The sequence below is a fragment of the Diaporthe batatas genome (assembly GCF_019321695.1).
Source record: "Diaporthe batatas strain CRI 302-4 chromosome Unknown Contig00003, whole genome shotgun sequence".
Classification (NCBI taxonomy): Eukaryota; Fungi; Ascomycota; class Sordariomycetes; order Diaporthales; family Diaporthaceae; genus Diaporthe; species Diaporthe batatas.
In genome coordinates, this window is record NW_025408550.1 from 4,451,142 (window position 1) to 4,477,931 (window position 26,790).

Genomic DNA, 26,790 nt, shown 5'->3' on the forward strand with positions numbered 1-26,790 from the left:
AAGGACAAGCATGTGACATTGGATTTCGACTGGGTGCGGGTCCGCCGAGGGCCGCTACTAGCCGGGGCAGGTCCGATGCGGCTTTGAAGTTGTCGCTCGGATGCATGACGCTGCCCTCGGCTTCCCCCTCGAACCTTTGCTCTCACCAGGCTCAGCCCCCGTTACCGTCAGTCACAAGCATGTCTGCCCTACGTATACTTGTCCCGGTCAAGCGGGTGATTGACTATGCTGTGAGTCCTGACCTTCAATTGAGTGCGCAACTCGACCCAACCCCGCGCCTCGCGGTCGCAGCATGCCACCGGCACCAAAACCGATGCTGACCTGGCCGATGTCCTCTTCCAGGTCAAACCTCGCGTCAACAAGGCCCAGACGGGTGTCGAAACTGCTGGTGTCAAGCACAGCATGAACCCCTTCGATGAGCTCTCGGTCGAGGAGTCAGTGCGCATACGCGAGAAGAAGTCGGCGCCGGGCGGAGTCGAGGACATCTGCGTCATTAGCGCCGGCCCGCCCAAGGCACAGGACGTGCTGCGGACGGCGATGGCGATGGGCGCTGACCGGGCGATCCACGTGGATGTCAAGGAGGGCGAGGACCTGGAGCCGCTGACCGTGGCGAAGCTGCTCCAGAAGACCGTCGAGGCGGAGAAGAGCAACCTGGTGATCCTGGGCAAGCAGAGCATCGATGACGACGCCAACCAGACGGGCCAGATGCTTGCAGGCCTGCTGGGCTGGCCGCAGGCGACGCAGGCGAGCAACATCACGTTCGGCGAGGGCGACTCGGTCAGCGTGACCAAGGAGGTGGACGGCGGCGTGGAGACGGTCAAGGCGAAACTGCCCATGGTGGTGACGACGGACCTGCGGCTCAACGAGCCCCGGTACGCTAGCCTGCCAAACATCATGAAGGCGAAGAAGAAGAAGCTGGACAAGAAGACGCTGGCAGACTTTGGTATCACCAACGAGCGGAGGCTAAAGGTTCTGAAGGTCATGGGTATGTTGAACCTGCGCCATTGCATGATGCTCACTTGCACGGGACATGCGCTAACAGCAATACAGAGCCTGCTCCGAGGCAGGGCGGTGGAAAGGTCGAGGACGTGGACGGCCTCGTCTCGAAGCTCAAGGAGCTGGGCGCCATCTAATGGTAACATTGTCTACCGAGCAGGCTTTCTGCAAACACGACTTCCGCAGAGAAGACGGAGGACTAGTTGGAGAGCATACTAATATAGACAGACGGTGGCGGCGAATGGAGGCGTGATCGTTTACAATGAGGGTAAAAGTTCACATTTCAGATGCCCTTGTGTGATTTCTACGCACAGGGGTCAGAAGCACTCTCGACGCCCAGGTTTTGTTGGCCGTTTTAAGTGCAGCTTGTGAACTGCGCGCTTGACTTGTGTGTGTCCATTGGTCAGTGCCCGCGAGGTCTCCTCGAAGTAGAGACCCGAGCACGTAGAAATATCGGGCATACGCAGATCTGATAGACCACAGCACCGTGGTCTGAGATGAAGTTTGAAGTTTTGCTGGTCACGTAGGCAATCACCTGTGCGGCCGCCTGGGCCCACATCTTTGATTGATCTCGAGGAAGCACTTCTCGGCGACCACAGGGAACAGACAAACAAACCCACACAAGGCAGACGTTTTGAGCTAATTGGGAGGTATCAGATCTGAAGTGACAGATTCAATTGAAAGTTTCTCGAGGCGTTGGCGCGCCCAAAGGCATCGGCATCCTGGGAAAATACTCAAGATAAGGATAGGGAGAAGATAAGCGGCAGGGGCAAGGTTATGTCCCTTCCGCTAACATGCAGAAAAAAAGAGCTCCCCCCCGCGATCGATATCGGAGGCAGATGGGCCCTCTGTTTAGCCCCACCGTGCTCAGATCCAGGGGAATGACGTGCCCCCAAACTGGCTAGAGCCAGGACAAAAGGCTGAAGGGCCCGGCTCTGCCCAATGGCGTTGGGCAAATTCTGCTTATCCGGACGCGGAACGCCAAAATTATACAGACTTCTGATTCACAGATTATTCATTTGACTGACTCCGACGTCCCTTCTCACCCGTCCCCATCGTCCTCCCACAAAAACCAGACTCAGCGCTCTCGACAGCCAAAACAAAACGTCGCCCAACCGAAAAGCAGACATCCTGGACCCCTCGCACCCACAGCACCGCTGGAACTTTTCTCATATACCCCTCATTGCGTCCCAAACAACAGCCCTTATGAACGGGCGCCCATCGGAGTTCACCTCTCAGGTAAGCCACGCCCGACCTGCACACAGCCCAATCCTGTCCCGCCTGGCCCGCTGCCCATGCCATCACCGGCCTATCGTCTTGTCCTCAACCGCCGCGATGGCCGCCGCCGCCACCGCCGCCGCCGCCGATGCACTCGTCTGGAACCGACCCCAGGGCTTGCCCAAGGCTAACATGACTCTTCCCGCAGGACTATCTCTCAGGTTTGTTGCTCCGCGCTGCCCATGTGTTTGACTCACCGCCCTCTCATGCTGACGCCTCGCCCCCAGACCATCTCTGGAGGTCCCTCCAAGCTTAAGAGGCACCCTATCTAGCCGCTGTGACATTTGCCGTATAACCCCCCTACTACCATGTTCTCTCGCGTTTTCACTGCTGCCTCTAAGTCCTCGGCCACCGGTGCCGCAGGCATGGCGTCTCGCCTCCGGCCAATGGCCACTCAGGCCCGGTACTTGAGCAAGCAGGCCTTTGATGGCAGCAAGGGCAGGGCAATGCCCTCCTCCAGGCCTCGGGCTACTGCTCCTGTGGACAACCTCGATGCCACACTCACTATCCGGGTAGGCAGGCCTTTGCCCACTCGTGTCACCCAGCGCTGTGCTGACTCCCCGAGGTAGGACGGCCCAGTGTTCCACGGACAGGCTTTCGGTGCCAACTCGAACATCTCGGGCGAGGCCGTCTTCACCACCTCCCTGGTCGGCTACCCTGAGTCCATGACCGACCCCTCCTACCGTGGCCAGATCCTGGTCTTCACCCAGCCTCTGATCGGTAACTATGGCGTCCCATCCAACGTCCGGGACGAGTTCAACCTCTTGAAGTACTTCGAGTCCCCCCACATCCAGTGTGCCGGAATCGTCGTGTCCGACGTCGCAAAGAAGTACAGCCACTGGACCGCCGTGGAAAGCCTGGCCGACTGGTGTGCGCGTGAGGGCGTCCCTGCCATCTCTGGTGTTGATACCCGTGCCATCGTCACCTACCTCCGAGAGCAGGGTTCCTCGCTGGCCAGGATCTCCATTGGTGACGAGTACGATGCTGACGAGGACGAGAGTTTCATCGACCCGGCCCAGATCAACCTCGTCAAGAAAGTGAGCACCAAGGCCCCCTTCGTCGTGTCCGCGCCCAACGCCACCTTCCACGTCGCCCTGGTCGACTGCGGCGTCAAGGAGAACATCCTGCGCAGCCTGATCAGCCGGGGAGCAGCCGTGACTGTGCTGCCCTATGATTTCCCCGTCCACAAGGTCGCCGCCGACTTTGACGGCGTCTTCATCTCCAACGGCCCCGGTGACCCTACTCACTGCCAAGACACCATCTACAACCTGGCCCGCCTGATCGAGACCTCCGCCGTGCCTGTCATGGGCATCTGCCTTGGCCACCAGCTGCTGGCCCTGGCAACCGGCGCCCGCACCATCAAGATGAAGTACGGCAACCGCGCCCACAACATCCCCGCACTGGACTTGACCACTGGCCAGTGCCACATCACCAGCCAGAACCACGGTTATGCTGTTGATGCCAGCACCTTGCACCCTGACTTCAAGGAGTACTTTGTCAACCTCAACGACGGGAGCAACGAGGGTATGATGCACAAGACCAGGCCCATCTTCTCGACCCAGTTCCACCCGGAGGCCAAGGGCGGTCCCATGGACAGCTCCTACCTGTTCGACAGGTACCTCCAGGATGTGCACATGTTCAAAAACAGCCAGAATGTCTACAAGGACAACAGGCCTTCGCAGCTCATGCTGGACCTCCTCTCCAAGGAGCGTGTCGGGGTGTAAGTGGGATCCCTGCCCGCGTTGCTTTACATGAACCACCAGAAGTCCCGAGTCGCTAACATGGAGCGATCAAGTGAGCCTACGCCCCTGGCGACTGCCCAGGCCTAGATGTGATGATGGTTCCTGTTTCTTGTTTGAGCGGTTTTCATGACGGAATACGTCTATGGTGGTATTTCTGATTAATGGTATTTTGAGAAAAAAAAAGTGCTTCGGGCTCCCGGTGAAGGAAACCAAGATTGTGCCTTGACATTGGCTGAGTGACGTTTTGAGAGCCTGGGTTATGTCTCCTCGTTTTGCAGTGCGACACGCTATGCATGCTTCCATTGAACCTCCCGTTCCACGTGACAGAACCCTTGCGCACCATGATGGTCGTGTTATGTCGGCTCTCGACTTCCTGTTCGGGTGGGCTTTGTCGGTGTAGTGTAACAGAGATGCCCCCGGGGAGCAAGATGGCGGCGGAGATTCGCGGTTCAAGAACGAGACAATTGGGTTCGTCCTGCTATCACCGGCGGAATGCTGCGCTGAGCTGTTGCCATCTCGAAATGACGAGGCAGGCACAGTATGGAAAGAGAAGAGACCGGCCCATATATACAGAAAGTATGACTGCAACGAGGTAGTTCAACCGGATGAAAGTTGGCTGTTCTTTATATTTGTATCTTGGGTCTTTGTGAATTGGACTGTCAGTGTTAATCAGGTCCGAATATTCCCCACCGGGGTGGCTCTCGGCGGATGCACCATTTCGTTCAAGAGTGGTGGGCCAAGTGACCATGAATAAATACATAGATAGCTACGGACCCAACCAAGTTGGTATCTGTCTGTGGGTTGGTTCAGGTAGAGTCACACACCCTCGGCCGGCCCCGGCAAGGGTGCTCCGTCCGGCCCTATCCATGCATACTTGGGCGGTACAGACATGGACATTTGGACTGTCAGAACCCCCTTCCCCCCCCCCCCAACCAGCCCGAATGCAACGCTCACATCGCACTCAGCAACCCAGGAGAGCCGATGGACTCTACGATGGCAAGTCTGGCGGCGGCGGAGCCCAGGCCGTCTTGTAGACTGGAGCTGATGACGGCCTACGGGCCCGTCTACCGGGAGGTGCTGGGGACGGCGCCACGGGACTGTGAGCCGACCGAGGTGCCCGTCATCGACCTGGCTGGAATCTACGGGGACCTCGAGTCCCGCAAGGCGCTGGCGGCGGTCGTGGGCGAGGCAGCAGAGAAGACGGGCTTCTTCTACATCAAGAACGCGGGGATCCCAGAGGGGGTGATCAATGCGGCGTACGGGCAGGCGCAGAAGCTCTTTGCGGAGCCCGAGGAGGTGAAGCGGGCGGTGTCGACGGCGCACTCGAGGTGGTTCAACGGGTGGACCGAGAAGCACGGGAGCCACCTGTCGCCGTCGGAGACGCGTGACTTCCGGGAGGGGTTCGGGTGGCGGTACGATCCCAAGTACGACCCCGACCCCAAGGACCCGGATGCGGTGCCCGAGGACATCAAGGCGTGGATCAGGGGCGAGGACTTTGTGTGGGAGGGGACCAGCCACCTCCCGGGCTTCAAGAGGGACATGCTGGCGTACTGGCAGGAGTGCCTGAAGCTGGCGCGCAGGATGATCAGGATCTTTGCCCTCGCGCTGGACCTGCCCGAGGGGTACTTTGACGGCATTGTCACGTGACCGGGGGCCGACGGGGTGCTCAACTACTGTAGGTGCCGTCCCTGGATGGCCACCATGTGCCGGGCCCGCTGCTGACGACGGCAGACCCCAAGAACGAGGGCGCGGCCGATGCCCCCGTCGACGTCGGCCTGGGCGCGCACACGGACCTCCAGTCCTTCACCTTCCTCTGGCAGGACTCTGTGGAGGGTCTGCAGGTGCTGACCAAGGAGGGCCAGTGGATCAAGGTGCCGCCCATCCCCAACACCTTCGTCGTCAACATTGGCGACTTCCTGGCCCGGCTGTCCAACGACCGCTTCACGTCGACCGTGCACCGTGTCTACAACCGGGCCCCCGTCGACAGATACTCGATGCCTTTCTTCTTCGGTGAGCACCACTCCTCCGTGTTCCGTTCCGGGGCTTCCCTAGAGCACGTACTTACCACGCCAGCACCAGGCTTCAATTTCAATGAGAAATGCGGCGTGCTCCCGACGTGCACGAGCGAGAGCAACCCCCCGAGATATGAGCCCATCACCTGCGGAGAGGTAAGCCCATGACACAAGTATCTCGTCCACGCTGTCCTCGGCTGACCTTGCTGCCCACCAGTGGTGTCAGTTGAGGTTCGAGAAGGGGAGTAGGACGAAGCGGCCAGCCTGCCAAGGTGTTTAGTTGGCCGTGGCCTCTGGGACATTTTAATATTGTACACATAGGTAGCAGGTTCTATATACATATATTTCTCCCGCAAGGGTGGCTCCAGGGGCGCCGCTCAGCAAGTCGTGCGAGTTTCATATGCAAACAAGCTGGTTTTGGCAGCCAGGGGTGGCCTGGGCACTAGGGGTTGCACCCGGAAGGTACCTAGGTACATCGGTGCCCGGGTAGCTGTGGGCGCATACCTTGATACGCGCAACCCCCAACCGCACAAGCAACCAAGGCCACACACACACACACACACACCATCCATCCCCCCAGGCCCAGGACGATTCAGCCCCATGAGGTAGACCTGTCCACCACACTCAAAAAGACACAACCCAGGACGACATTCTACCTCAGCACACCTTCAACCTCAATCCCAGCCACCTCTGCCTTACCGCAATCGCTTGAAACCTCGCGACCGTCAAGATGGACTTCTCGGACAGCTTGTGAGTTGGACTCGACCCCGTCCGCGCGCCGCCGGCGAGGGAGCTCAGAGCTGCCCAGCTGTTCTGGGGCGAGCTCGACCGCCAGCTAACATGTCACCCTGTGTCACAGCCGCATCGTCAACCTGGTGGTTGCCGTCATCATGATCCTCGGCGGCATCTCCCAGTTCTTCCCGCTCGGCTTGTACGTATCTCTGCCTACCGTCGCGCCTGCTTGGGCCTGATCCCGGCTTCTGCCCGCCCGCCCATCCAGCCATCTAGCCATCCAGCCATCCAGCCATCCGGCCGGCCGGCCAGCTAGTCGTTGCCCTCGCTACGTGGTTTCCCTGGCACTTCCTCCCACGGGCCGGTCACGGTGCTGACCTGCTCACCCTAGCCAATCCATCATCATCGGGTGTTATGTCATGATCTTCGGCGTCGGTAAGCAATCCTCCTCCCCAACCAACTACCGACCTACCTTGCCCCTTTGCGTGCCTTGTCTAACGTCGCCTCCTCCGCACAAAAAGCCACCGGCCTCCTCGAGTTCCAGATCCCACCCCAGGTCTCGCGCTACGCCTCCTTCCTCTTCAGCTTCATCGGCCGCGGCGCCTTCTACATCTTCGTCGGCTCCATCCTGCTCGACGGCCATGTCCTGCGCATAATCGCCGGCTCCATCGTGGGCCTCATCGGCGTCTGCTACGCCGTCCTCGAGTTCATCCCCTCCATCGAGCCACCAGCCAACATGAGGGAGGCTGACGCCGGCTGGGGCGCCGAGCAGGTATAGAGGGCTCCGGTGTGGGGGGGGGGGCGGTCCGGGTATCATCTGCCCGCCCTGAAATGCCAGCTGGAGGGCTCCAGGTTCTTTGCACGCCACCCTCCACTTGCTAAACTATGGGTGGCTTGGTGTTGCCGAGCGCGACGACCTGGGGCAGCGCGGCGCGCCGTCTTCCCCTTGTCTCTTTTCCGGAGGGTCGCGGGTCAGGCTGGTTCGCGAACGCAACTATTGAATATGCGGCTTTCTCGGGCAAGAGCTCAATAACCGAAAGGAGGGCGTATTTTTGTATGATGGTGTGGGACGGGTTTGTCCTCTTTCTTTCCAAAGACGCAGCATTGGGGGGCATTTGGGGGATTGGGAGAATGGGGAGACGTCTCGCACGAGTGTGGTTGGCTTTTTGCTGGTGCTCTTTTCAAATGCATATCTGTACAAGTTTCCACGCGGGCGGTATCGCGCTCGGCGCGCCGCGGCATGAAAATGGTTTGGTGGCGGGAAGGGCGGGCGCACAAGGGCGAGGCATTTGAACATATGACTACGAACTGTAGACCGGGAAAGATATATACTTGGCATTCTAAGCTGTGCCCATCTGTTGCCTCCTAAAGGGCACTGGCAGTACTCCCGCTAGCAACCTCTAAGCTGCTCCAGCGAGTCTAGCGTCTGTCAAGATACCGGTACATGATGTAAGATGCGGTATATAGATTCCCTTGGTGACCTTGAGGTCTTGCCTTGCGTCTTTGCAATAACAATCGCACGCTTTGTCTGTCTTCCGACTCCGTCCAATGCAGAGCGGCCAGAGCCGGTCCGATGCAAAAACACAAAACGCCCGCCCATGACCTGTTGAGCCAACAAGGCCAGCGCAAACAGACCTGGAAAGCCCCGACCGTCCAATTGATACCCTTTTGTGTAGCTACCGTATGCTGTGATGCCGCCCAGGAACGCCGGAAAGGGCACTGATTCCCAGCGCCCGTGCTCGGAGGAAATAGTGCTGACACCCTGTAATAATTGCTCCTCCCCCCTCCCCCTCCGAAAAATGCGCTCCTGAATTCTAGGCGCCGATGACGATTGCTTGCCCTCCTAGTTCGAACGAGTAGTGCCGTACTCTTAGTCGCTGAAATCTCCCTGGATCGACCGCTTCCTGTAATCAATTACCAAACTCCGCAAGCTCTCTCTCCTTTGCTGCGAGGAGCTCTCGCATTCTCTCCGCCTCCCTCTGCAGGGCTGCCCGTTTCTCTGCCTTGGATGGGTCACTCTCGCCACTTCCGCTCCTCGAGTGCAGGTATTGCTGATCCGGCGGGGCTGCCAGGCTTGCGGTCGGGTACATGTTAGGACTCGGGGCTGACGCCGACGTGGCGGCTGGTGATCCCTGATACATTCGCTGTTGTGCCAGCTCCTCGGCGACCCTCATCCTTGGGGACATACTCGGCGCTCTCGGGACGTTGGTCGGGTTCAGTATCGACTTGATTGATGACAGCCGCTTGTTGCTTTCGGATTCGCCCGAGCTGGGATGTCCTGCCTCGCCGAAAGAGCGTTTCCTAGTCGGTGAGAGAAACGATGCGGGAGAAAGTGAGGACTGCCGGCCCGCGCTCCCTGCGAGGGAGGTGATCGGGGCCAACCGGTTGTCGTCGTTGAGGGAGTCCGGGGCCAACTCGCGATGGTGCCGTGGCTGAGAAGATTGGTATTGGGTCAGGTCCCCAGACGGCAAGGGCGGCGACGGTCGGTTCTGCCGGAGGACGCTTTCGGGGACCAGCTGGAGAGCTTCGTGTTCTTCCCGCCGTCGCATGCCGAGGTTGACCGACCCATCAGGGTTCATCGAGCCGCGCGCACTGGACATGTCGGGTGGCGGCGAGCTCGACTCGACCGACTCGACCGGGGCGCTACCCTCATGGCCACCGTCGTGAGGGGCCGGTATAACTCGTTTTCTCCTTTTGATCACCGACTTTTTCATCGTGACAGGCCGATGGACGCCGTGGAGTTTGTAATAGAGACCTTGCAGCACAATCAGCCAACCCATCTCCTTACCTAATGCAACCTCTCAAACTTACCGCATGCATTACAAATCGTGTGGCCTTGCTCATCTCTCCTCCATAGGGGTGTGATGGTGGTTCCACAATTCTGGCAGGCAATGACCACGGTCGTGTTTTGCGCCTGGCTCTGCAAAGCTGCAATATCAATGGCATTCGAGTCATCCGCGACACCGGGCTCTACTTTGCTCGGGGTAGATTGCCGGCCCTGGAGGACGTTCAGACTTGCGCTCTTGGCAACCCGGTTGTTGTATGCCGGGCAGCCGCTGCAGCCTTCCGCGCCTCCCGTGCCATTGCACCGGCCACCGCCAGGGCACGTCCCTTTGGACGTTTGGTCCGCGGCAACATACTTGGCCCCGGCAGCTTGTTGAGCAGCCTGCGGGCTGGCTTCTTTGGGAGATGTCGAGCCCGTCGCCGACTGTGACCCGCTTGGTACTATTGTCGGCGGCCGCTTCAGGTTGGTCGGGCGAGCAGCATTCCTAGCTTTCAGGTACAGACCACATGCATTACAGATGGTAGCCCCTTGAGGCGACCTCCGCCAGAGAGGAGTCCTGCTTGTTCCGCAATTGCTGATAGACAAGGTTAGGATAGCTCGCACGTACCGCAAAGGAAGGTCTTACCTGCAGACTTGACCAGCCTGGGTCTGAACCGGTCCGCAGCTCTGGTTTGGTGAATCCAACATGCCGTCTGGTTGCAGACGCTCATGGGCAGAAGAAGCGGGACTGATGGGATGAGAAGTCGGGGCGTGGGTGATGGATGGGCTCCTGTCAAGATGGCTTGGCTTCAAAGGACTGGGGGACCTGCCGCATTGAATCCCCTCTTCAGGCGGAGGCGATCGAGCCCTGAGATTTGAATTATCGTTCTTGGACGCCACGACGGACCTGTTCGGCAGAGCGGTGCGGAGGGGTGCCGATTCATCCTTGGGAATGCGCCGGGCGGCGGTAGCTGCGTCCTCGCTCAAGGCCATCTTGGTAACGGAGTCAAGAGCAGGCCGTGTTCGCCCTGGGTCGTCAGCTTATGCCGGAATATGACAGTGACGCGTGTGGCGAGATCCCCAGGGTCTGGTGACAATCGTCTGTTCCGGCGTCGCACAGGCACTCGTGCTGCTAAGTTGGTCAGGCTATCATGGGCTCGATCGCTCGTGTAGCATCAAGTTTCGAAGGGTCGAGGCGGCCGTACCAGCACCTGCACCCAAAGCGCCTGCCTGTTGGGTTTGGCGGCGGAGGCGGCTGTGGTTGATGAGGCGTGGTGATGGGCCTGCTGAAGTCGAGCAGGAAGGTGGCCTAGGAGAGTTGGGCGGCGAGCAGGGTGGCAAGACGGGTCACGAGACAGAGCCGAGACGCGGATTGGGCGTAGTCGCGACGGAAACAGAGGGTAAAGCGGCGGGGGATCGATGGCTGATGAGCCCGACCACGAAGGACAACTCTAGCCAGTTTGGATCAAGGCCAAATACGAGCGTCAAGCATCACCCGGTTGGCGAAGGACCGGGTGTGGAGGGAGGGCCTCAAATGACGACGACGAGAGCGAGACAAGACGAAGACAGCCAAGTGGATAGGGATGCTCGGTCGACTAGGTGGGCAATAGGACTGAGCAAGGAGGGGGTGATGTGGCCGGACCGCCCTGGCAGGGGGCAGGAGGGTATAGAAGCTCTCTGGGAGGTGTCTTGCGGTGTCCTGGGTTGACTTTTGGAGTCGGTGGTGGTGGTGATGGCTGTGGTTGCGGTTGCGGCTGCGGTGGTGGTGGTAGAAGTGGAGGAAGAAGTATGTAGGGATACGAGGCAGGCGATTGGTTGGGAGTTGCCGTCCTGGGTCCTCGGGTCCTTGGGCCTTGGGGCACCTGTGGGCGTGTTGCAGAGGATAAGAGGTGGGAAGAGGTATTGGACGATTGTGTGTCATATGGAATGTACGGGGCCACGAGGGAAGCGCATACAAATCATGCCTTAGGACGGACGAACGAGGAGGCTCCCTGGTGCTCCTAGGTTTGACTGGGTACTGTAGCATGCCGGGGATGACAGCCGTTGCAGTAGCCCCGAGGGAGTCAGCCCTCCCTCCGTGTGTGTGCGTGTGTGCCCCCCGGGTGGTGTGGATTGGTTTTCCGTATGGCTCTGCTGGTCTTGTTGGATCCTTGGGCTGAGAGGGGGATGGTGTGGAAAAGAAGGGGATCGAGAAGGGGGTAGGCGAGCAGTACTACAGTACAGTCACGTCACTGCTTGACGGGTTCAGCGTGCTTGTTGCTTTGGGGGGAGGGGGGTGTGTTGTGTTGGTGCTGTTTCCCCCCCTACACTTTCCTGGACGCCGAATCTCCCCAGAGTGAAAATATCCTCTCTGCCAGTGCGATCCTGGGACTTGGACCAAGATTCATCCATCAGTGGCCTGCTCGAACGCTGGCAACTGACTGACAAGCAGATTGACTGACTGGACGGCCGGCTTGGGCTGCATAGGACATTACTCTGCTAACTCCGTGCAGACAGATACTTTGACACATTCCGAACCAATCAGCGGTATTGGATTACTCAGGGAATCGACAACCCATGCGAAGTCTAACTCAGCCTAGCGACCCTGATCCTTACATGGGCGACACTAGCAAGACTACCTACGGAGTACCTAGTAGTGTACAGTACTGGGTTGTAGTACTAGTAGACTCTGGAGTGAAAACCGTACAGCCCGTACCGGCTATCAGCTAGCTATCTTTTCTTTCCCTGGTCTCTCTGTCCTCACCGCAAATTACGGAGTACTCGCATCCATGTACAACAACCACAAGGCAGATCATTGGGACAAGTCCGAGCACCGCCCCCGGGCCCCGGATATCAGATGCACACTGCTGCCCCTGGGCCATTTTTATTATCAGATCCCCCGGAGGATCCCGTGACCGCTGAGTGTCCTGCCAGCCTGCCTCAGGTGCTTGCCCAGGTGGCTTGACGCTGCGGGCAGGGCGAGGCGAGACACCAGCGGCAGTCCAGTATGTACAAAGCGCAGATAATATTAACAGATTGCGCCCCCCACCACAAGTGCCTAGATTGGTCTCGGCTTTTCTGGCAGGCTACCACCCTGATTTACAGAAGGCTGCAGCTGCAGCTGCACACCCCTTGTGCCGTGCTGTACCTCGGCCGCCCCCCATCAGTGTACTGCTGTGTACTCCGTAGGCCTACACGTCATGTGCTAGCGTCGCAGTCCTGTTTAGACTATCCGCCCGACACATTTGTTGATCCTGAACCGCGCTATTATGGATCCCGACCATTGCTGAGGGTGCGGGAACGGGAAGGTCAAGGTGAGAGGAGGGGATAAGAAAAAGCAAAAGCAAAAGTGACACTCCCTCGTTAGTGGGTTTTGTGTGCGCGTACGCCGTCCAGTACTGTGTATCCAATAATTATGCAATCACCGCGGAGTATCCGAACTGCCCGGCGGCCCCCAATGCAAGTCATTCAATCTCCGCCTCCTGAGGGGGGCCCAGGTCGCCAAGTGCCAAGCTTTTTTATCAACGCAGATGGATCCTGATAATCGAATTAGCTCCAAGATCAGTCGAGGCTCTACCCGCTCAGGGGTGCCTGACCGGTGGGGGCCGCGACTTCGGAGACGGTGCCCAGGTCTAAGAGCTGCAACAATGAGGCGACTCGCAATCCATCTTGCCCCTCGGTCTTCTGCAAACACTTCCCTTCCCTCGACCTGCGTGCCTGCTCAATGACACTAGAATCGTTCCACGGACGTCCCATCCAACAGGGCTACAAAATTTGCAGTTGAGTCACGTCGCACCGCCCTTCAACTTTTGGCGCATGGCAGCCTTCACACCGAGAACGTCTGAAAAGAGCAACGCCCTGTCGGATTGGTGATATGCGGCTACTCCTTCTGGAATTATTTTCTGTAGACAGGCCGCGGAACGTACGCTGTACGAATACCATCTCAAAGGCGTGCATATCCGCCAAAATGATGATAACCTGTCCTCGTCCACAGTCCAGCCTATCCGGCCGCCGATGTACCTCAAAACGCCAACCATTGTCAAATGGATATCTTGGCCTCCAAAAACTCCCTGCAGTGGATAACATGCGCGAATACCCCCCCCCCGGCGAAATCTTCGTTGCCCCAACCATAGACTGAGGTTTGATTCAAGGCCTCAGTTCAAAGATCCACGTCCGAATCCTCCACGTCGATGGGAGGGAAATTTGCGCGGTATGTAGAAAGCGCATCTTTGGCCAGGTGAATTGGAATAGCAATGGCCAGGGTGCAATTCAGCCAATCGTTCCTCCTCGACATATCAATGGTCCTCAGAGGGTACGGATTGTTCAATTCATGGGTCGGAATCTCCGTGTCAAGTGCCCATATTTGTACGGTATGCTGGATGATCACGAAAGCGAACACGACCCGCGGGAACTGCTCGATTCCTCGTTGCGCCCAACGATTGCGATATTTCTCCACGCCTTGTCGGCAGAACTGCATTGCCTGCGCGTGGACCGTCTCCGTGAGTTGGTCGTCCCCGACGTCGGCAAATTGAAGGGTCGGAAACTTGATGATCAGAATTGGACTGGAGTAGGCACAGTGTCCCAGTAGCTTCGCATCTCTCTCAATCGATGCGTTGTACCTCAGGATTTCCTTGCCGATCAGGTCGGCAATTTTGTCGCGGAGGTTATCCTTTCTATACGCACAGATGCGAATTTGTAGTTCGAAGAGGTTCCGCAGTGCTCGTGTAACTATCGCTAATGTGTTAGCTCCTTCCAACAGGAGATGGGCAAGTAGAATAACAAACCTCTGAATTGATTCGACTCGGCTCTGATGAGGGTTTTCTTGTCCTTCAGAGGAGAGAAAAGCCCGCTCAGGTAAGGATGGTCAACAAGGTCACACTTCCAGGAGTTGGGAAACAAGGAGTAAAAGCCGCAAAGCGACATGAGCTTGTGGGCGTGTGCGGCCTCCTCCGGCCAGTTCCTAATACCCGCCATCCTGGTCCTCTCCAGCCGATACCAGTCAAGGCTTTCTTTGTCGACATCGTACTCATCCCGTAAGTCCTCCTCAGAGTCGTAGTAGTCGTCGAGGTTGGTGGGAGGATAGACATAATCCGAATCCGAATCATCCTTGTCCCCATTGTCGGGGTCTTGCCCATCTTCCTCGCTGCTTTCACTGCGCCGGGCCCGACTGGTGCCACCACGAAGACTGGGTGAGGCGCTTTCATTGTGCGAACTCTCATCGTCAACCTCTATGCTCTGGATGGGTTCGTCCATGTCGCCAAAATCGCCCTTCGCAGCATGAACTTCCTGCGAGTTGGGTAGGTACTCCTCGAACTCGTCTTCTTCAGCGGACTCCTCCTCAGAATCGGGGGCTACGCCGTAGTCATAGTCGTCCTCGCGAACGCTGAACGAATAAGCAAATGGGTCTTCTTGGTCTTCTTGCTTAATCGCGCGCTCGACTTCAAGTCTAATCTGCTGCTCAGGGCCGTGGTCGTGGTCGTGGTCGTCGTCATCAGTTGAAGGGCTTTTGGGCACACGTGCTGTTGGGCCTGAAGGGACTGGTTCTGAGTTTTTGGTAGGTGATGAAGCGCCTTGACGTCGCACTGCGGGTGACTTGGAGACTCTTCCCGTCCACACCCGATGCAGTCTACTTCCAAAGCTCCTTGCAAGCCGGGCTGAGAAGTTGTATGTGAATGAAGGCATTGTGAGGTAGATGGGAGCAGTTGACAGAGGCCAATGAGAGAAAGAAAGAAGCTCTTTGAGTCTCGAGTGCTGGGGATGAAACGAAAGAAAAACCCCAGCTTGACTGAGGCGACGAGAGTGAAAACGTTGTGTTGTGTCAGACCAGATGAAATGTGGCACGTATTTTCGACAATGGAAACAGCGCTCATTGTACGTCTTCGCCCCCGATTCGTCTCTCCCCTCCCACTTTACACTGGCAGCGACGCTCCTGAAGGCAGCCCAGCAGCATGGCAATGAACGGAAGTGGGAGTGAGGCGTCAGAAGCAGCGGACCGCCCCGAAAGCAGCAGCAACAGTGCTGTGGCAGATAAAGGAGTCGCCGTTTGGGTGTGGTCCAGGAAGTGGGCCGCTTGCGGTAACTGATTTGATGCCGTTGGAGTCGTTCGCAGCGGAACGGCCAGAACGGGCAACTACGGTCCCTACTGTACCTGCGCGCCTGGCTGGCCTGGGAACCAACCCAGGGCAGGAGGTGGAGGACCCACCCTGCAGGGATCAGGGTGCTTGAGTCCCACCTTCCCAGGTAGGCGAGCAGGCACGCAGGCATGTTGGCATTGCGTGGAAGAAACCAGTGCCTGTGCCCTGCAACCTCTTTCCATCCAGGCCCAACTTTGCTGCCGCGGTTCTGACGCGCCAGACTAAACGACATCAGCCTCCTTTCCTTTTTTCACAGTCGCATTCACTCTCAACACCGCGTCTTTACCGCGCTACCCCTCTTGACCACAATCCCAGTCGGAGACTTCGTTGCCAATTGTAATCTCCTCTCCTCTCAGCCCTTTGTCGGGTTCTAACAATGAGCCTGCTTGATCCAATCTAACGCCAAACCTGATCACCATGTCTTCAACTGACTGGGCCACTCTAAAGGTCGTCGACCTGAAAGCAGAGTTGCAAAGCAGAAGTCTATCAACCAAGGGCGTCAAGGCCGAGCTCGTGAAACGATTGACGGAAGCTGACGCTGAGGCTGCCGCCGCCGCCGCCGCCGCCGACCACGAGGCAGTGCTACCTCCTGGGGGAGACATTGCGAAGCCGGCTGATGATGCGCCGCAAGGAGAAGATGCCGTCGTGCAGCACGCCAGCGAGGAGGATCCGCCCGCGATCGAAGACGTCGATGTAAACATGACTGACGACGCCCCCAACACCATTGCGACACGAGCTGGAACCATCACAGAGCCCAAGGTGCAGGAAACCACAACCACTGAACCTGCTCAAATCCAGCCTGATACCAACAATACACCCTTGCCGCCTCCTGAGGCACCTCAAGATACGTCTCTGGATTTGCAGAAACGTAAACGCCGGTCCTCCACACCGCCTCCTTCTACGAAGCGGGCCAAACAGGAGGAAGAACTGCATACTGAGGAACAAGAGGACGTTGTTGATTACGAGACTGGTGATTTATCTGGCAGCCCAGGGAAAAAGCCTCTCAATGGCAATGCAGAAACACATGAATCGCAACAGACGGGCACGGTCGAGGACGCGAGCCATTCCCTCGCAGAGCCCGTAGCCAGTCTCGCACACAACACGACTGGGGCTGGTGGGGAGAAGGCCGCTCCGACCGATGCGACTGCAACAGAGTCTTCCAAGGCACGCCCGGTACCGCAGTCTCCAGCGCAAAACTCAGGGTTGGACGTGAGTGGCGAGGATGCTTTCATGAGGAGAGTAGCCATAGGAAGGCACTCCGAAGCACCTTCGCAGGCGTCGCAACCATCGCACCAACCGCACGAGGACCGACCCGACACGACTCAACAACCAGCCACCGGCTCCGCTGTCACGGACCCTGAGCCTTCAACCCCGTCAGCCCATCCACCAACCTCCGCCCTGTACATTCGGGAGCTGATGAGACCCTTGAGGTCTGAGACCGTCGAGGAGTACATCGTCGACTTGGTAACACCACAAGGCAGCCACCGAGATCCCAGCCTGATCGAGGACTTTTACCTCGATCAAATCCGCACGCATGCGTTCGTCAAATTGGCCTCGGTCTCGGCCGCTCAACGTGTTCGTGCTGCAATGCATGCCCAAGTTTGGCCGAACGAGCGTAATAGGAAGCCTCTCTGGGTAGATTTCATCCCCCCCGACAGCATGAGGGATTGGATTGACCAGGAGGAGTCTGGGGCCAGAGGCAGCTCAAGCCGATGGGAAGTCGTTTACGAACAGGACGGCGACTACGTCGTGGCTGTCCATAGAACAGCTGGGTCAGACAACAAGTCGTTTTCAAAGCCGCCTCCCACTGGCCCAGCTGCCGGCTCCGGGCCTGTATACCCAGGCATCGAAGCCGCGCCTAGAGGTCCCCGCGGTCGTGGTGGCCCGCCCGCTCGGCTAAACAACCCGAACCTGCTTCAAACACAAGCGAACCCTCCACTTTCATACCAACCCCTCAGTGAAGACATTGCACAGCGTCGAGTTGAAAACATGCGTTCCTTCTACTCGTCGATACCATCACAGGACCTTGGCAAGGACTACCATCGCTACACCTTCGAAAACAGTGAATCCTTTGTCGACAGAGGCACAGAGGTTTTCATCGGTATCCGACCTCCTCATCGGGAGAAGGAGCACCAGGAGCGTCTTCGCCTTGAGCGGCTCGGGGTAGCTGGCGCCGGCGGTGGGGCCGACGCCCAGTCCCGCAGAGAGGACTTCCGGCCGGGGCCTCGGCCTCCCGTCTCTGATTTCGACCGGTACTCGAGCGACCGTCGCTTTGGAGGAGACCGCCGGCCTAGAAACCGTGGCTTCCGTGGCGATCGGGGACCTCAACGATATCGGGGAGAAGATCCTTACCGCTACAGACCAGGCTATTGAGACCTCTCACAGAGACTTGGGATGCAATGGTAGATCGCTATGGCCGAGGCGCAGCCTGTATTCATATCTCCCGCATCTAGCGGTCCGGCGTTCATTTGAGCACAACTTGGGGTTAGTGCTGGGAAATAGGTCACCCAGCTCTCCAAGTTCAGGCATCTGGCCAAGATCCACGATCTCGGGGCAATGAGTGGCGGGCAGATTCCCCAAAGATCTCCTTTGCGGAACTCAAATCACAATTTGTCGAGGCCCAAAGCCAGGTATATTAGTCTCGGTTCAAAAGAGCGAGACGACAGACGATTGGAATCACGCGGAGGCACTGTAAAGCAATAGAAACTGTAAAAAGTGACGAGGTAGATACCCTGAAAATGAGATTAAATCGACCGATCCGATGCGCTCTGAACCACTTTTCATTCATCCTTGCATTCCTTACATACCTCATTGCGCGTTGTAGACTATTCCTCGCCCTCGCCGGGGGGTTGCCCCTGCGAAAAGCCTTATCGGCCGCTTATCAGTCCTTCCCCAATGAGCCATTGGGAGGGGCCATTTCAAAAGTTTTGGGAACTGATTTCATGGCTAATGTACTTACCCTCCTGCTGCGGACTCAGTCTTGCAAGGCGACCAAATTAATTTGTTACACATCCTGACATCCAGAATGGCAAAAAAGCGTGCAAGAGATGCAGACGGTCAGTCTGAGACGGCAGCCACCTCAGTAGACAAGATGGACGAGGATGGCAGTTCAGACGACGAGGTAATATTTACACCCACCTGCTTGCTCAATTCATGTGCGCGTCCCACTAACCCAGGCCCTCAGGACTTCAACATCGTTAACGTTGACTTTGAGTGGTTCAACTTCGACCCCGAGATTGACTTCCACGGTGTCAAGCAGCTCCTCCGGCAATTGTTTGACGTCGACTCTCAGCTATTTGACATTTCCGGGCTCGCGGACCTCATACTACAGAACCAGACTATCGGCTCGACTGTCAAGGTCGACGGCAAGGGCAATGACGCATATGCCTTTCTCACAGCCCTCAACCTAAAGGAGCACAAGGACAAGAAGCCTGTGCAAGATCTGGTGGAGTATATATCCGCGAAAGCCAGCCAGTCTGGCAACGAGAACCTGGCCACGTTCGTTCCCAAGGTCCTGGCGGAGAATCACGTCGCGCTCGTGCTGGGAGAGCGTCTCATCAACATGCCCCCCGAGATCTCACCACCAATGTACTCCATGCTTGTCGACGAGGTGGAGGCAGCCGTGGAGGACAAGGAGCCGTACGACTTTACGCACTACCTCGTGGTCTCCAAGACCTACAACGAGGTGCAAAGTATCTTGGACAGCGAGACACAGAAGCGCAAAAAGGCCAAGGAGGAGACGCCGATGTTCCACTTCCACCCAGAGGATGAGGTGTTTGAGAGGCATGCCGTGGCGTATGGGAGTTACCCGCTCACAAAAGACGACGAGAACGTGGCGGACAGCAAGAGGGCCTTCCAGGAGATGGGGGTCAGGAGCATGGGCTACATGGCCTTGATCGAGGCGGCCAAGTTCCCCGAAGCTGTGAAGAAGGTCGCAGAGTACTTGAGTCCACAATGAACAAGATGGTCACGACCGGCTCTAAAACGGAGCATCGACTAGATTTCTTTTTGGATGTCGTGTGACAAATCATTGCTTTTCAAGATGGGATTGCCCCTTGTTGGGCTGCTGCTTTACGCCCCAGGCTCTAACCTCTGCATTAGATACTCCACCTCGACCTCCTTCGTCAACGGTATGACAAAATCCTTGTACATAGCCACGACGGCATCGACGTTGATCTTGCTCTGCTCCACGCCGACGCCCACGGAGGGGTCAGTCCCGTAGGTCTGGGCCTTGAGCTTGAGGCGCTCGAGGACCTGCTTCTCGACGGCGGCGTTGGTTATAGACGCGCCGATGCCCTCGCGGTCGCCCGCCTTGATCATGCGCGTGTAGCCTTCTGGGTCGGACTGGAACTTGGACTCGGCGACGAACTTGCCGAAGTGTATCCTCCGCGAAAGGGCCTGCAGGACGGCGATGTCGCAGGTCGCACTGCTACCATAATTCTCCTGCGACACGCCCCGGTCCCCGCGCCCGAAGTCTGGGCACACGCGCGGCAAGAATTGGTCAATGTAGAAGCGCTTGATCTTGTCGTTGACGTTGACGTCGTTGGGGTGGAGGATCCTGGGGTAGTCGATGGCGGGGAGGATGGGCTTGTTGAGCGACGAGGGGAAGAAAGGGTACTCGTCAGGCGACTCGTAGCGGCGGATGAGGGACTGCAGCTTCTCCTGCTCCACCAAGTACCAGTCCATCAGGGAGAGGTCAGTGTCTGGTATGGGGATGGCACCGGGGATGTAGATGTTGCTGTTTAGTGGGAATTGGACGCGCTCGATGAGGTGGAAAGTGATTGTATCTTCCAGGCGACTGCAGCTCGGCCGTCAGTTCTGGAACACCATTATTTTCAATGATTGCAGCGCTCAATGAAGGGTTTGGTTAGCCTCACATGAGCTGGAAACGTATGCGCGACAGGTCGAGCGCCTTGGAGGCGTCGGAGAGGTCGATGAGGGCATCCATCGCGAGGGTGCCGAGCCGGGCTCAGCAGCAAGAGAACAGTGCTAGTCGGTGGCGGAGGGAGACGAAGACGGGAGTGCTCAGCCTTCGGAAATGAGCCTTTTTGTCCTTCCTTTGGATATTCGAGAGGACGGGCGACTTCTGAGTCTCTGCGCGCCGGGACGGCTTAAATACTCATCGGGGACTCCTCGACGGGACTTTGTCAGGCTCGGTGCGGAAGGTGGACGAGGTTCTGATGAACAGGGGTGTCAGCGATGACTTTTGAGTTCCGTGCCGCATCCGCCGTCTGGACGGAGGGTTGGCGGGTTGGCGGGGTTGTCAGGCCGACTCGCTCCCGTCGAGTGACGCAAGGGTTGCCCGTGAGCCCGCGTCGCGTGCGGGTACTGCATAGTTGTAGTAGGTGCTAGTGTGGCAGCTGCCAGGCGACCTGGCCAATCTCTGCCCGATGCAGCGGCGGGTGGTGTCCCTCGAGCTCCAACACCCTCGCCTCTGGTCTCGCATCTACGCGACCCTATACTCGCGACTCGAACCGACATTTCCAGTTGCTCCCACCCACCGACACTGCCCCGGGCTCAACCGCCTCTTGTCAGACTCAAAAACACTTCTAGAACGCGGCGACTCACCCACCGGAGAGGCTGGCTGCACACAGAAACCTTAGCGGCCGAGCTCCATCCGAGCTCCACTTGTTCCCCATTGTTTGACGCATGGCCAGCACCGGCGACCACAATGCTTTTTATGACGACCATGGTGATTCGTCAATCATCTCGGTGCGCAACCTCTCCCACCTCTACAGGCACTCCATCTGAGGAGCCTCTGCCCGTCCTCTTTGTCCCTGCAGACCGGAGAGGCACGCCCTGCTAACGGCAGAGTTATGAACCCATGCAGACCCGTGGCTTTGAGGCTTTTGGCCGCAAAGTGACGACCACGGCCAGTCAACTGATGGGTCCCCTCTCCGACCCTACGAGCCACCAGCACTACCAGTCCGCCATGGGCGAGGTGACCAAGCAGCTGCGGAGGCCGACCCTGCAGCGGAGTATGTTTTCCAGGGCACGGACAACACCGACCGATCTTGTGCGGTCAAAGCTTTCTACGACAGAGATACAGCAGCGGGCACTCTCATACGTCCCAGACGCCTTGCTCAGGGACATCCCAGAGGATGATAACTCTTACTCGTTGTTCCAGGGTTTCAAGGCCAGCTTCCCGGATTTCACCGAGGATGGGAAGAAGCACAGGAGAAGGGTCTCGAGGGGGCGAAAACTGATCGAGGATACACGGGTCGACCCCAACAGCCCGCAGGCTGTACAAAAGCTGCAGAAGGAAAAGGCTGCCATGCTGCACGAATTCGAGATGCTGGGCGTGCGGAAAAACATGGCAAGCAGCGAGATCCGGGAAATCGACAACAAAATAGCGAATCTAATGGGAATGCGCAAAATTATCCTAGAGAGGCTGGCAGGCTTCGAACAGGACGAGGCGGTGCTGGAACACGACAGTAAGAGTGACAATCGACCCTGCTGCCGTGCGACTTGCTAACACCCGTAAGTTATGGATGTTGAGAACCGTTTAGAGGAGGCTGAAGAGCTGGCCGCAGAAGCCGAATCTGTGGCAGCCCTCACGCCCACCAAAGGCAGCGACGCTGGGGAAGACGATGCGGACTTGGGATTCATGTCACAATCGATATACGAGAAGCTTCCCTCCGCTCATAGCACGCCGACCAAGTCCAAGAAGCCGAGGAGTTTGCGGAGGAAGTCGATGCCGATCCTGCATGAGCATATCGAGCCCGGCACCTCTATCCGCGAGATCCGCGCACACCAGGACCCCGTCACAGCCATGGACTTCGACGCCCCCTTTGGCACAATGGTAACTTCTGCTCTGGACGACACTGTAAGGGTCTGGGACCTGAACGCCGGACGCTGTATTGGAGCCCTTGAGGGCCATACGGCCTCCGTCCGAGCCCTGCAGGTCGAGGACAATATCTGTGCTACGGCATCGATGGATGCTACGATCCGTCTGTGGGACCTCAGCAAAGCCCAATACGACCCTCTTGGCGGCCAGCTCGACCAGGGTGAAGACGAAGACGGCATGGCCTTTGAGAATCCGGAGGACCAGCCGGTAGACCCACCCGAGGGTAGCATGGACGGCTGCGCCCTAACGACATTGCAAGCACACATGGACGAGGTCACTGCTCTCCACTTCAGAGGCAATGTCCTGGTATCTGGCTCAGCTGACAAGACAATTCGACAATGGGACCTCGAGAAGGGGCGATGCGTGCAAACTCTCGACGTGATGTGGGCTGCTGCCCAGGCCTCGGTCACACTGGGCGAATCTTCCTGGAAATCAACAAGTCGCGCCCCTGTACCAAACGCCGACTTTGTTGGTGCACTGCAGGTCTTTGACGCTGCGCTCGCATGCGGAACAGCGGATGGTATGGTCAGGCTTTGGGATCTTCGTAGTGGTCAAGTTCACCGGAGCCTGGTTGGCCACACTGGACCCGTAACATGCCTCCAGTTTGACGATGTCCATCTGGTAACAGGAAGTCTGGACCGGAGTATTCGAGTAAGTCCTCCTTTCGCCCTATAATGTCGCAATGCGGTATCCTTTGGTCTTTTCCGTTGAGTTGGTTTAACACCAAGCTTCGCCACAGATATGGGATCTTCGAACTGGGTCAATTTATGATGCATATGCTTACGACCATCCCGTCACGGCCATGGCGTTTGACAGCCGGAGGATAGTCTCGGCCGCGGGTGAGGACGTGGTCAAGGTATACGACAAGCTGGAGTCCCGCCAGTGGGACTGCGGCGCGGGCGTGAAGGCTGCTGAAGAGGGCAAGGCACCGCCAGCCACGGTTGCACGCGTAGCCCTGCAGGACGGCTACCTGCTCGAGGGTCGCCAGGACGGTATCGTTGGCGTGTGGACTTGCTAGAGATGCGGAACTAGAGTTGTGGAAGAACAGGCGAGATGTAGAGAACGGATGTGCACATGCCCACACACATACCTGCACCTATACAATCGCATCATTGCATTACTAGTAAGCCAAGGGGAAAATGGATGCACCCACGCCCCAAAGGTGTAGGTATATGCTTATATTGACCGGTAGAAGACCAAGCTAGGGTTTCTAACTCTACTTGATGAGGCTACCGGCCAGGTACCTCTGGACGCGGAGCATTTTGCACTACCTACTAAGTAGGTACAGTGATTCAAACAGCGCATGCCAGGCTTCATAGCAATTGTACATTTACATTTCCAGTCTTCAACGCAGGTTGGCTTGTCTCCGTGTAGTTTCTAGGGGCTTGGCTGACGGGCAAAGAATCCAAGCCTGCACACATGACTGCAAGTGGTGCGAGGCAGGCCTGTGATGACCACCACCTGCTCAACAGCGCAAACTGGCTCTTGCTCTTCGGAGGACGGTGTGTCTCGTTGCTGCGACCGTATGGATGCAATCCAGAGAGAGCATAAACACGAGGCTCTCTGGCCAGGCGTCGGCTCAGTATCGAAGCGATTGACTGGAGATCCCGGTTTGGAGTTGAGGCTATCCCCAGTCTTCTCGGCCGCAACGGTCTTAAAGTTACGCCTAAAAAGAAAGTCCGACCAGACCTTGCTCGCTAACCCACCAACATCGAGCATTTGCCATTACAACCTCCTCGTCATCGTGTTCGTATATCTATCGTGCGATCGAGACTGCCGTGCACTTGTTAGCCCCATTCTCGATGGGAGCTCACCGCCCGCCATGCCATCACGATTACTGAGGTCTGCTCGGTCCGTGGCCGCGGTCTCTCACAATACAACGAGTTGACACTTACTACCTAAGTAGCTAAGTACCTAGGTAGGTAGTTGACAGTCGGCAACTTGTTGAGATGATGGGGTCAGAGCCATGGACCGGGAGTCCGCCCGTCCCCCGCGCCAATGCAACTTGAGCAGTGGCCTTTGATGGAGATCCTGACCTGTAGACGTCCTCGAGAGTTTCGGTCAGGGGCTGCCACCCACCTACCCCCGCCCGGGCGCCCGTCGTTCCGGCACGTAGCTTCCTGTCTATCAAATGAACCTAGAAATTCTCATGGCTTCTTCTGTCTAGTTTTCTTGCTGCTTCCTTCTGAGACAAATAAACACTTCTCCGTCCTCCCTCCTGGAACAACCACTCTCACCTCACGCCTACGACTGGTATCCTCACTTTGGTTACCCTAGACGAAACTGCCAATATGTCTGCGCTTCCAATGGCGCCGCCGGCCAAGGGCCCTCTCAGCCGGTATCGCTTGCTGTCGCCGTCGGCATCACTCAGAGTCTCCCCTCTGTGCCTGGGCGCAATGAATTTCGGAACAGCTTGGGAGTCGTATATGGGGGCGTGCGATCAAAAGACTACTGAGAGCATTCTCGATTACTTTTATGAACAGGGCGGGAACTTCATTGACACAGCAAACAACGTAAGCGTCACTCTTCAGCTGTCACGGATCCCCGTCTTTCATGAATGAATGCAAATCTTTGAGTTCCGCAGCAGAACTAACGTCTCCGTCAGTACCAATTTCAACAGTCGGAGCAGTGGATTGGCGAGTGGATGAGGAAGCGTGGAAACAGAGATGAGATGGGTGAGCACATATCCGGGGAGGCAGACGCAATGGGGCTGAGAGGCCTGTGATGATCGATGGCTTACCAACTATGAAATAATTCCAGTGGTCGCCACCAAGTACACGACAAATTCGATGGCTGGTGAACTGGGAGAAGGACGTATTGTGAGTGATGCTACAATCATCTAGTGCCATCACTAGTTGACTGACATGTCTCGAAGATGGCAAATTTCACGGGAAACGGGACCAAGAGCCTACACGTCTCTCTGAAGGCAAGCTTGAAGAACCTGGCCACCGATTATATTGACCTTCTTTACGTCCACTGGTGGGACTTCTCTGTCTCGGTAAGTCGCACTGCTATCATTGTTGTAGCCATCCGAAAAGGGCAACAGATGTATACTTAAGCTGACACTAGACTGCTTTAGATCCCCGAGCTGATGCAGAGCCTCAACCACTTGGTCGTCCAAGGCAAGGTTCTATATCTGGGCGTGTCTGACACACCTGCTTGGGTTGTCTCCAAAGCCAACCAATATGCACGGGACCACGGCCTGAGGCAATTCTGCGTGTACCAGGGCCGCTGGAGCGCAGGGAGCAGAGACTTCGAGAGAGAAATCATCCCAATGTGCAGAGACGAGGGTGTAAGCATTATTCTCAACCTGACTTGGGTTGGACCACAATTAACCGACCGACCACATTGCAGATGGGCTTGGCTCCTTGGGGTGCTCTGGGCGGCGGGGCATTCAAGACCGAGAAACAGAGAAACTCTCAAGAGGGCCGCAAAGTCCAGGCCACCGAGGAGCAGATCAAAGTTTCGGGTGTCCTTGAAAAGATCGCCAACCGCAAGAACACAGCCATCACGAGTGTCGCTCTGGCATATGTCATGCACAAGACGCCATATGTGTTCCCAATCGTCGGTGGCCGAACAATAGACCACCTCAAGGGAAATGTCGAGGCCTTGAAGCTGCACCTGTCTCGTGAGGACATGAAGGAGATCGAGGGTGCCGTGCCGTTTGACCACGGCTTCCCCACCACCTTCTTGTACCAGGGGAAGTCTGTCGACCACCCAGGTGAGGTTTGGCTTCTCGGAATGGGAGGGACCTTCGATTATGTTCCTCTACAGGAGCCCATCACACCGGCTGAGAACTAGATTGTACCAGCCGGTGGGCCCCGAGGTCATCTTCGCTACTTTCGCTAATGGCGTGGGGCGCTTATGACAAATGGCAGCTCAGGAATACTCATCAGTGCCAGAGATATTAAAACCACCAGTGCGCTTGGGGGCCGAGAGACATTCGCTGGGAATATCAGAGTTGCTGGGGGTTGGCACGGATGGCTTGCTGGTGTACTGTTACCGGGGCATTACCGGGGCGTGATGATGAAGTAACTGAGACCTGTAATGCCACGACCTATTACACATCCCACGTCAGTCTTAACATGCTTTTCGATGTTTGACTTTGGAATTAGTGTTTGTCTCTTTGAGGTTGGATATAGGGGGGCAGGAGGTGGCAGGAGGTGGCAGGATAGGAGGCCCGTTCGGTGTTTAACAGGTGAGTGCCTGCCACTGTCCGACTTTGCTGCTAAATGTACTTTCTTCGAGCCATAATCACAGAATTTCCATGGTAGAGTACTGAGCTACCTGCTTAGGTAGGTACAAA

General features: G+C 57.2%; 11 protein-coding genes across 11 annotated transcripts; 8 read left to right on the forward strand and 3 right to left on the reverse strand.

Annotated features, from left to right (window-relative positions):
• Positions 1 to 179: 179 nt before the first annotated feature.
• Positions 180 to 1,133, forward strand: KVR01_003017 (uncharacterized protein; the record flags this gene model as incomplete). Its single annotated transcript, XM_044791746.1, has 3 exons — positions 180 to 230; positions 343 to 985; positions 1,051 to 1,133. The coding sequence occupies 3 exons, from the start codon at positions 180 to 182 to the stop codon at positions 1,131 to 1,133; spliced, it is 777 nt and encodes a 258-aa protein (XP_044648032.1).
• Positions 1,134 to 2,582: 1,449 nt separating this feature from the next.
• On the forward strand, positions 2,583 to 4,103 carry KVR01_003593 (carbamoyl-phosphate synthase (glutamine-hydrolyzing) CPA1; the record flags this gene model as incomplete). Its single annotated transcript, XM_044788062.1, has 3 exons — positions 2,583 to 2,786; positions 2,844 to 3,994; positions 4,070 to 4,103. 3 exons carry the CDS (start codon positions 2,583 to 2,585, stop codon positions 4,101 to 4,103), a joined length of 1,389 nt encoding a protein of 462 aa, XP_044648608.1.
• A 906-nt stretch (positions 4,104 to 5,009) lies between these two features.
• Positions 5,010 to 6,277, forward strand: KVR01_002427 (uncharacterized protein; the record flags this gene model as incomplete). Its single annotated transcript, XM_044781542.1, has 4 exons — positions 5,010 to 5,654; positions 5,756 to 6,043; positions 6,113 to 6,188; positions 6,246 to 6,277. The coding sequence occupies 4 exons, from the start codon at positions 5,010 to 5,012 to the stop codon at positions 6,275 to 6,277; spliced, it is 1,041 nt and encodes a 346-aa protein (XP_044647442.1).
• Positions 6,278 to 6,758: 481 nt separating this feature from the next.
• KVR01_002593 (uncharacterized protein) lies at positions 6,759 to 7,538 on the forward strand (the record flags this gene model as incomplete). The annotated part of the gene is made up of 4 exons (XM_044787139.1): positions 6,759 to 6,778; positions 6,888 to 6,959; positions 7,152 to 7,195; positions 7,282 to 7,538. 4 exons carry the CDS (start codon positions 6,759 to 6,761, stop codon positions 7,536 to 7,538), a joined length of 393 nt encoding a protein of 130 aa, XP_044647608.1.
• Positions 7,539 to 8,670: 1,132 nt separating this feature from the next.
• On the reverse strand, positions 8,671 to 10,517 carry KVR01_003049 (uncharacterized protein; the record flags this gene model as incomplete). The annotated part of the gene is made up of 3 exons (XM_044788263.1): positions 8,671 to 9,515; positions 9,572 to 10,119; positions 10,171 to 10,517. The coding sequence occupies 3 exons, from the start codon at positions 10,515 to 10,517 to the stop codon at positions 8,671 to 8,673; spliced, it is 1,740 nt and encodes a 579-aa protein (XP_044648064.1).
• Positions 10,518 to 13,205: 2,688 nt separating this feature from the next.
• On the reverse strand, positions 13,206 to 15,600 carry KVR01_003674 (uncharacterized protein). The gene is made up of 2 exons (XM_044787945.1): positions 14,288 to 15,600; positions 13,206 to 14,231 (listed from the first exon to the last, which is right to left on the reverse strand). Exons 1-2 carry the CDS (start codon positions 15,183 to 15,185, stop codon positions 13,663 to 13,665), a joined length of 1,467 nt encoding a protein of 488 aa, XP_044648689.1. The 5' UTR covers positions 15,186 to 15,600; the 3' UTR covers positions 13,206 to 13,662.
• Positions 15,601 to 15,758: 158 nt separating this feature from the next.
• Positions 15,759 to 18,394, forward strand: KVR01_003639 (uncharacterized protein). The gene has a single exon (XM_044788104.1). The coding sequence runs from the start codon at positions 16,055 to 16,057 to the stop codon at positions 18,008 to 18,010; it is 1,956 nt and encodes a 651-aa protein (XP_044648654.1). The 5' UTR covers positions 15,759 to 16,054; the 3' UTR covers positions 18,011 to 18,394.
• A 268-nt stretch (positions 18,395 to 18,662) lies between these two features.
• KVR01_003252 (protein-transporting protein BCP1) lies at positions 18,663 to 19,595 on the forward strand (the record flags this gene model as incomplete). Its single annotated transcript, XM_044789833.1, has 2 exons — positions 18,663 to 18,758; positions 18,822 to 19,595. 2 exons carry the CDS (start codon positions 18,663 to 18,665, stop codon positions 19,593 to 19,595), a joined length of 870 nt encoding a protein of 289 aa, XP_044648267.1.
• Positions 19,596 to 19,708: 113 nt separating this feature from the next.
• KVR01_002803 (chorismate mutase ARO7) lies at positions 19,709 to 20,585 on the reverse strand (the record flags this gene model as incomplete). The annotated part of the gene is made up of 2 exons (XM_044791368.1): positions 19,709 to 20,435; positions 20,515 to 20,585. The coding sequence occupies 2 exons, from the start codon at positions 20,583 to 20,585 to the stop codon at positions 19,709 to 19,711; spliced, it is 798 nt and encodes a 265-aa protein (XP_044647818.1).
• A 701-nt stretch (positions 20,586 to 21,286) lies between these two features.
• On the forward strand, positions 21,287 to 23,502 carry KVR01_002349 (uncharacterized protein; the record flags this gene model as incomplete). Its single annotated transcript, XM_044783120.1, has 4 exons — positions 21,287 to 21,349; positions 21,468 to 22,071; positions 22,123 to 23,135; positions 23,224 to 23,502. The coding sequence occupies 4 exons, from the start codon at positions 21,287 to 21,289 to the stop codon at positions 23,500 to 23,502; spliced, it is 1,959 nt and encodes a 652-aa protein (XP_044647364.1).
• Positions 23,503 to 24,775: 1,273 nt separating this feature from the next.
• Positions 24,776 to 26,285, forward strand: KVR01_003850 (uncharacterized protein; the record flags this gene model as incomplete). The annotated part of the gene is made up of 6 exons (XM_044791478.1): positions 24,776 to 24,997; positions 25,090 to 25,159; positions 25,245 to 25,303; positions 25,360 to 25,482; positions 25,564 to 25,776; positions 25,839 to 26,285. 6 exons carry the CDS (start codon positions 24,776 to 24,778, stop codon positions 26,283 to 26,285), a joined length of 1,134 nt encoding a protein of 377 aa, XP_044648865.1.
• Positions 26,286 to 26,790: the final 505 nt, after the last annotated feature.

What these genes read in the sequence shown, in the direction of transcription:
- KVR01_003674 (XM_044787945.1), bottom strand. Translation starts at nt 15,185, where the DNA reads ATGCCTTCATTCACATACAACTTCTCAGCCCGGCTTGCAAGGAGCTTT. An exon ending in CGAGTCGAATCAATTCAGAG is followed by an intron (nt 14,232 to 14,287) that starts GTTTGTTATTCT and finishes CATTAGCGATAG; the next exon opens with TTACACGAGCACTGCGGAAC.
- KVR01_003639 (XM_044788104.1), top strand. Translation starts at nt 16,055, where the DNA reads ATGTCTTCAACTGACTGGGCCACTCTAAAGGTCGTCGACCTGAAAGCA.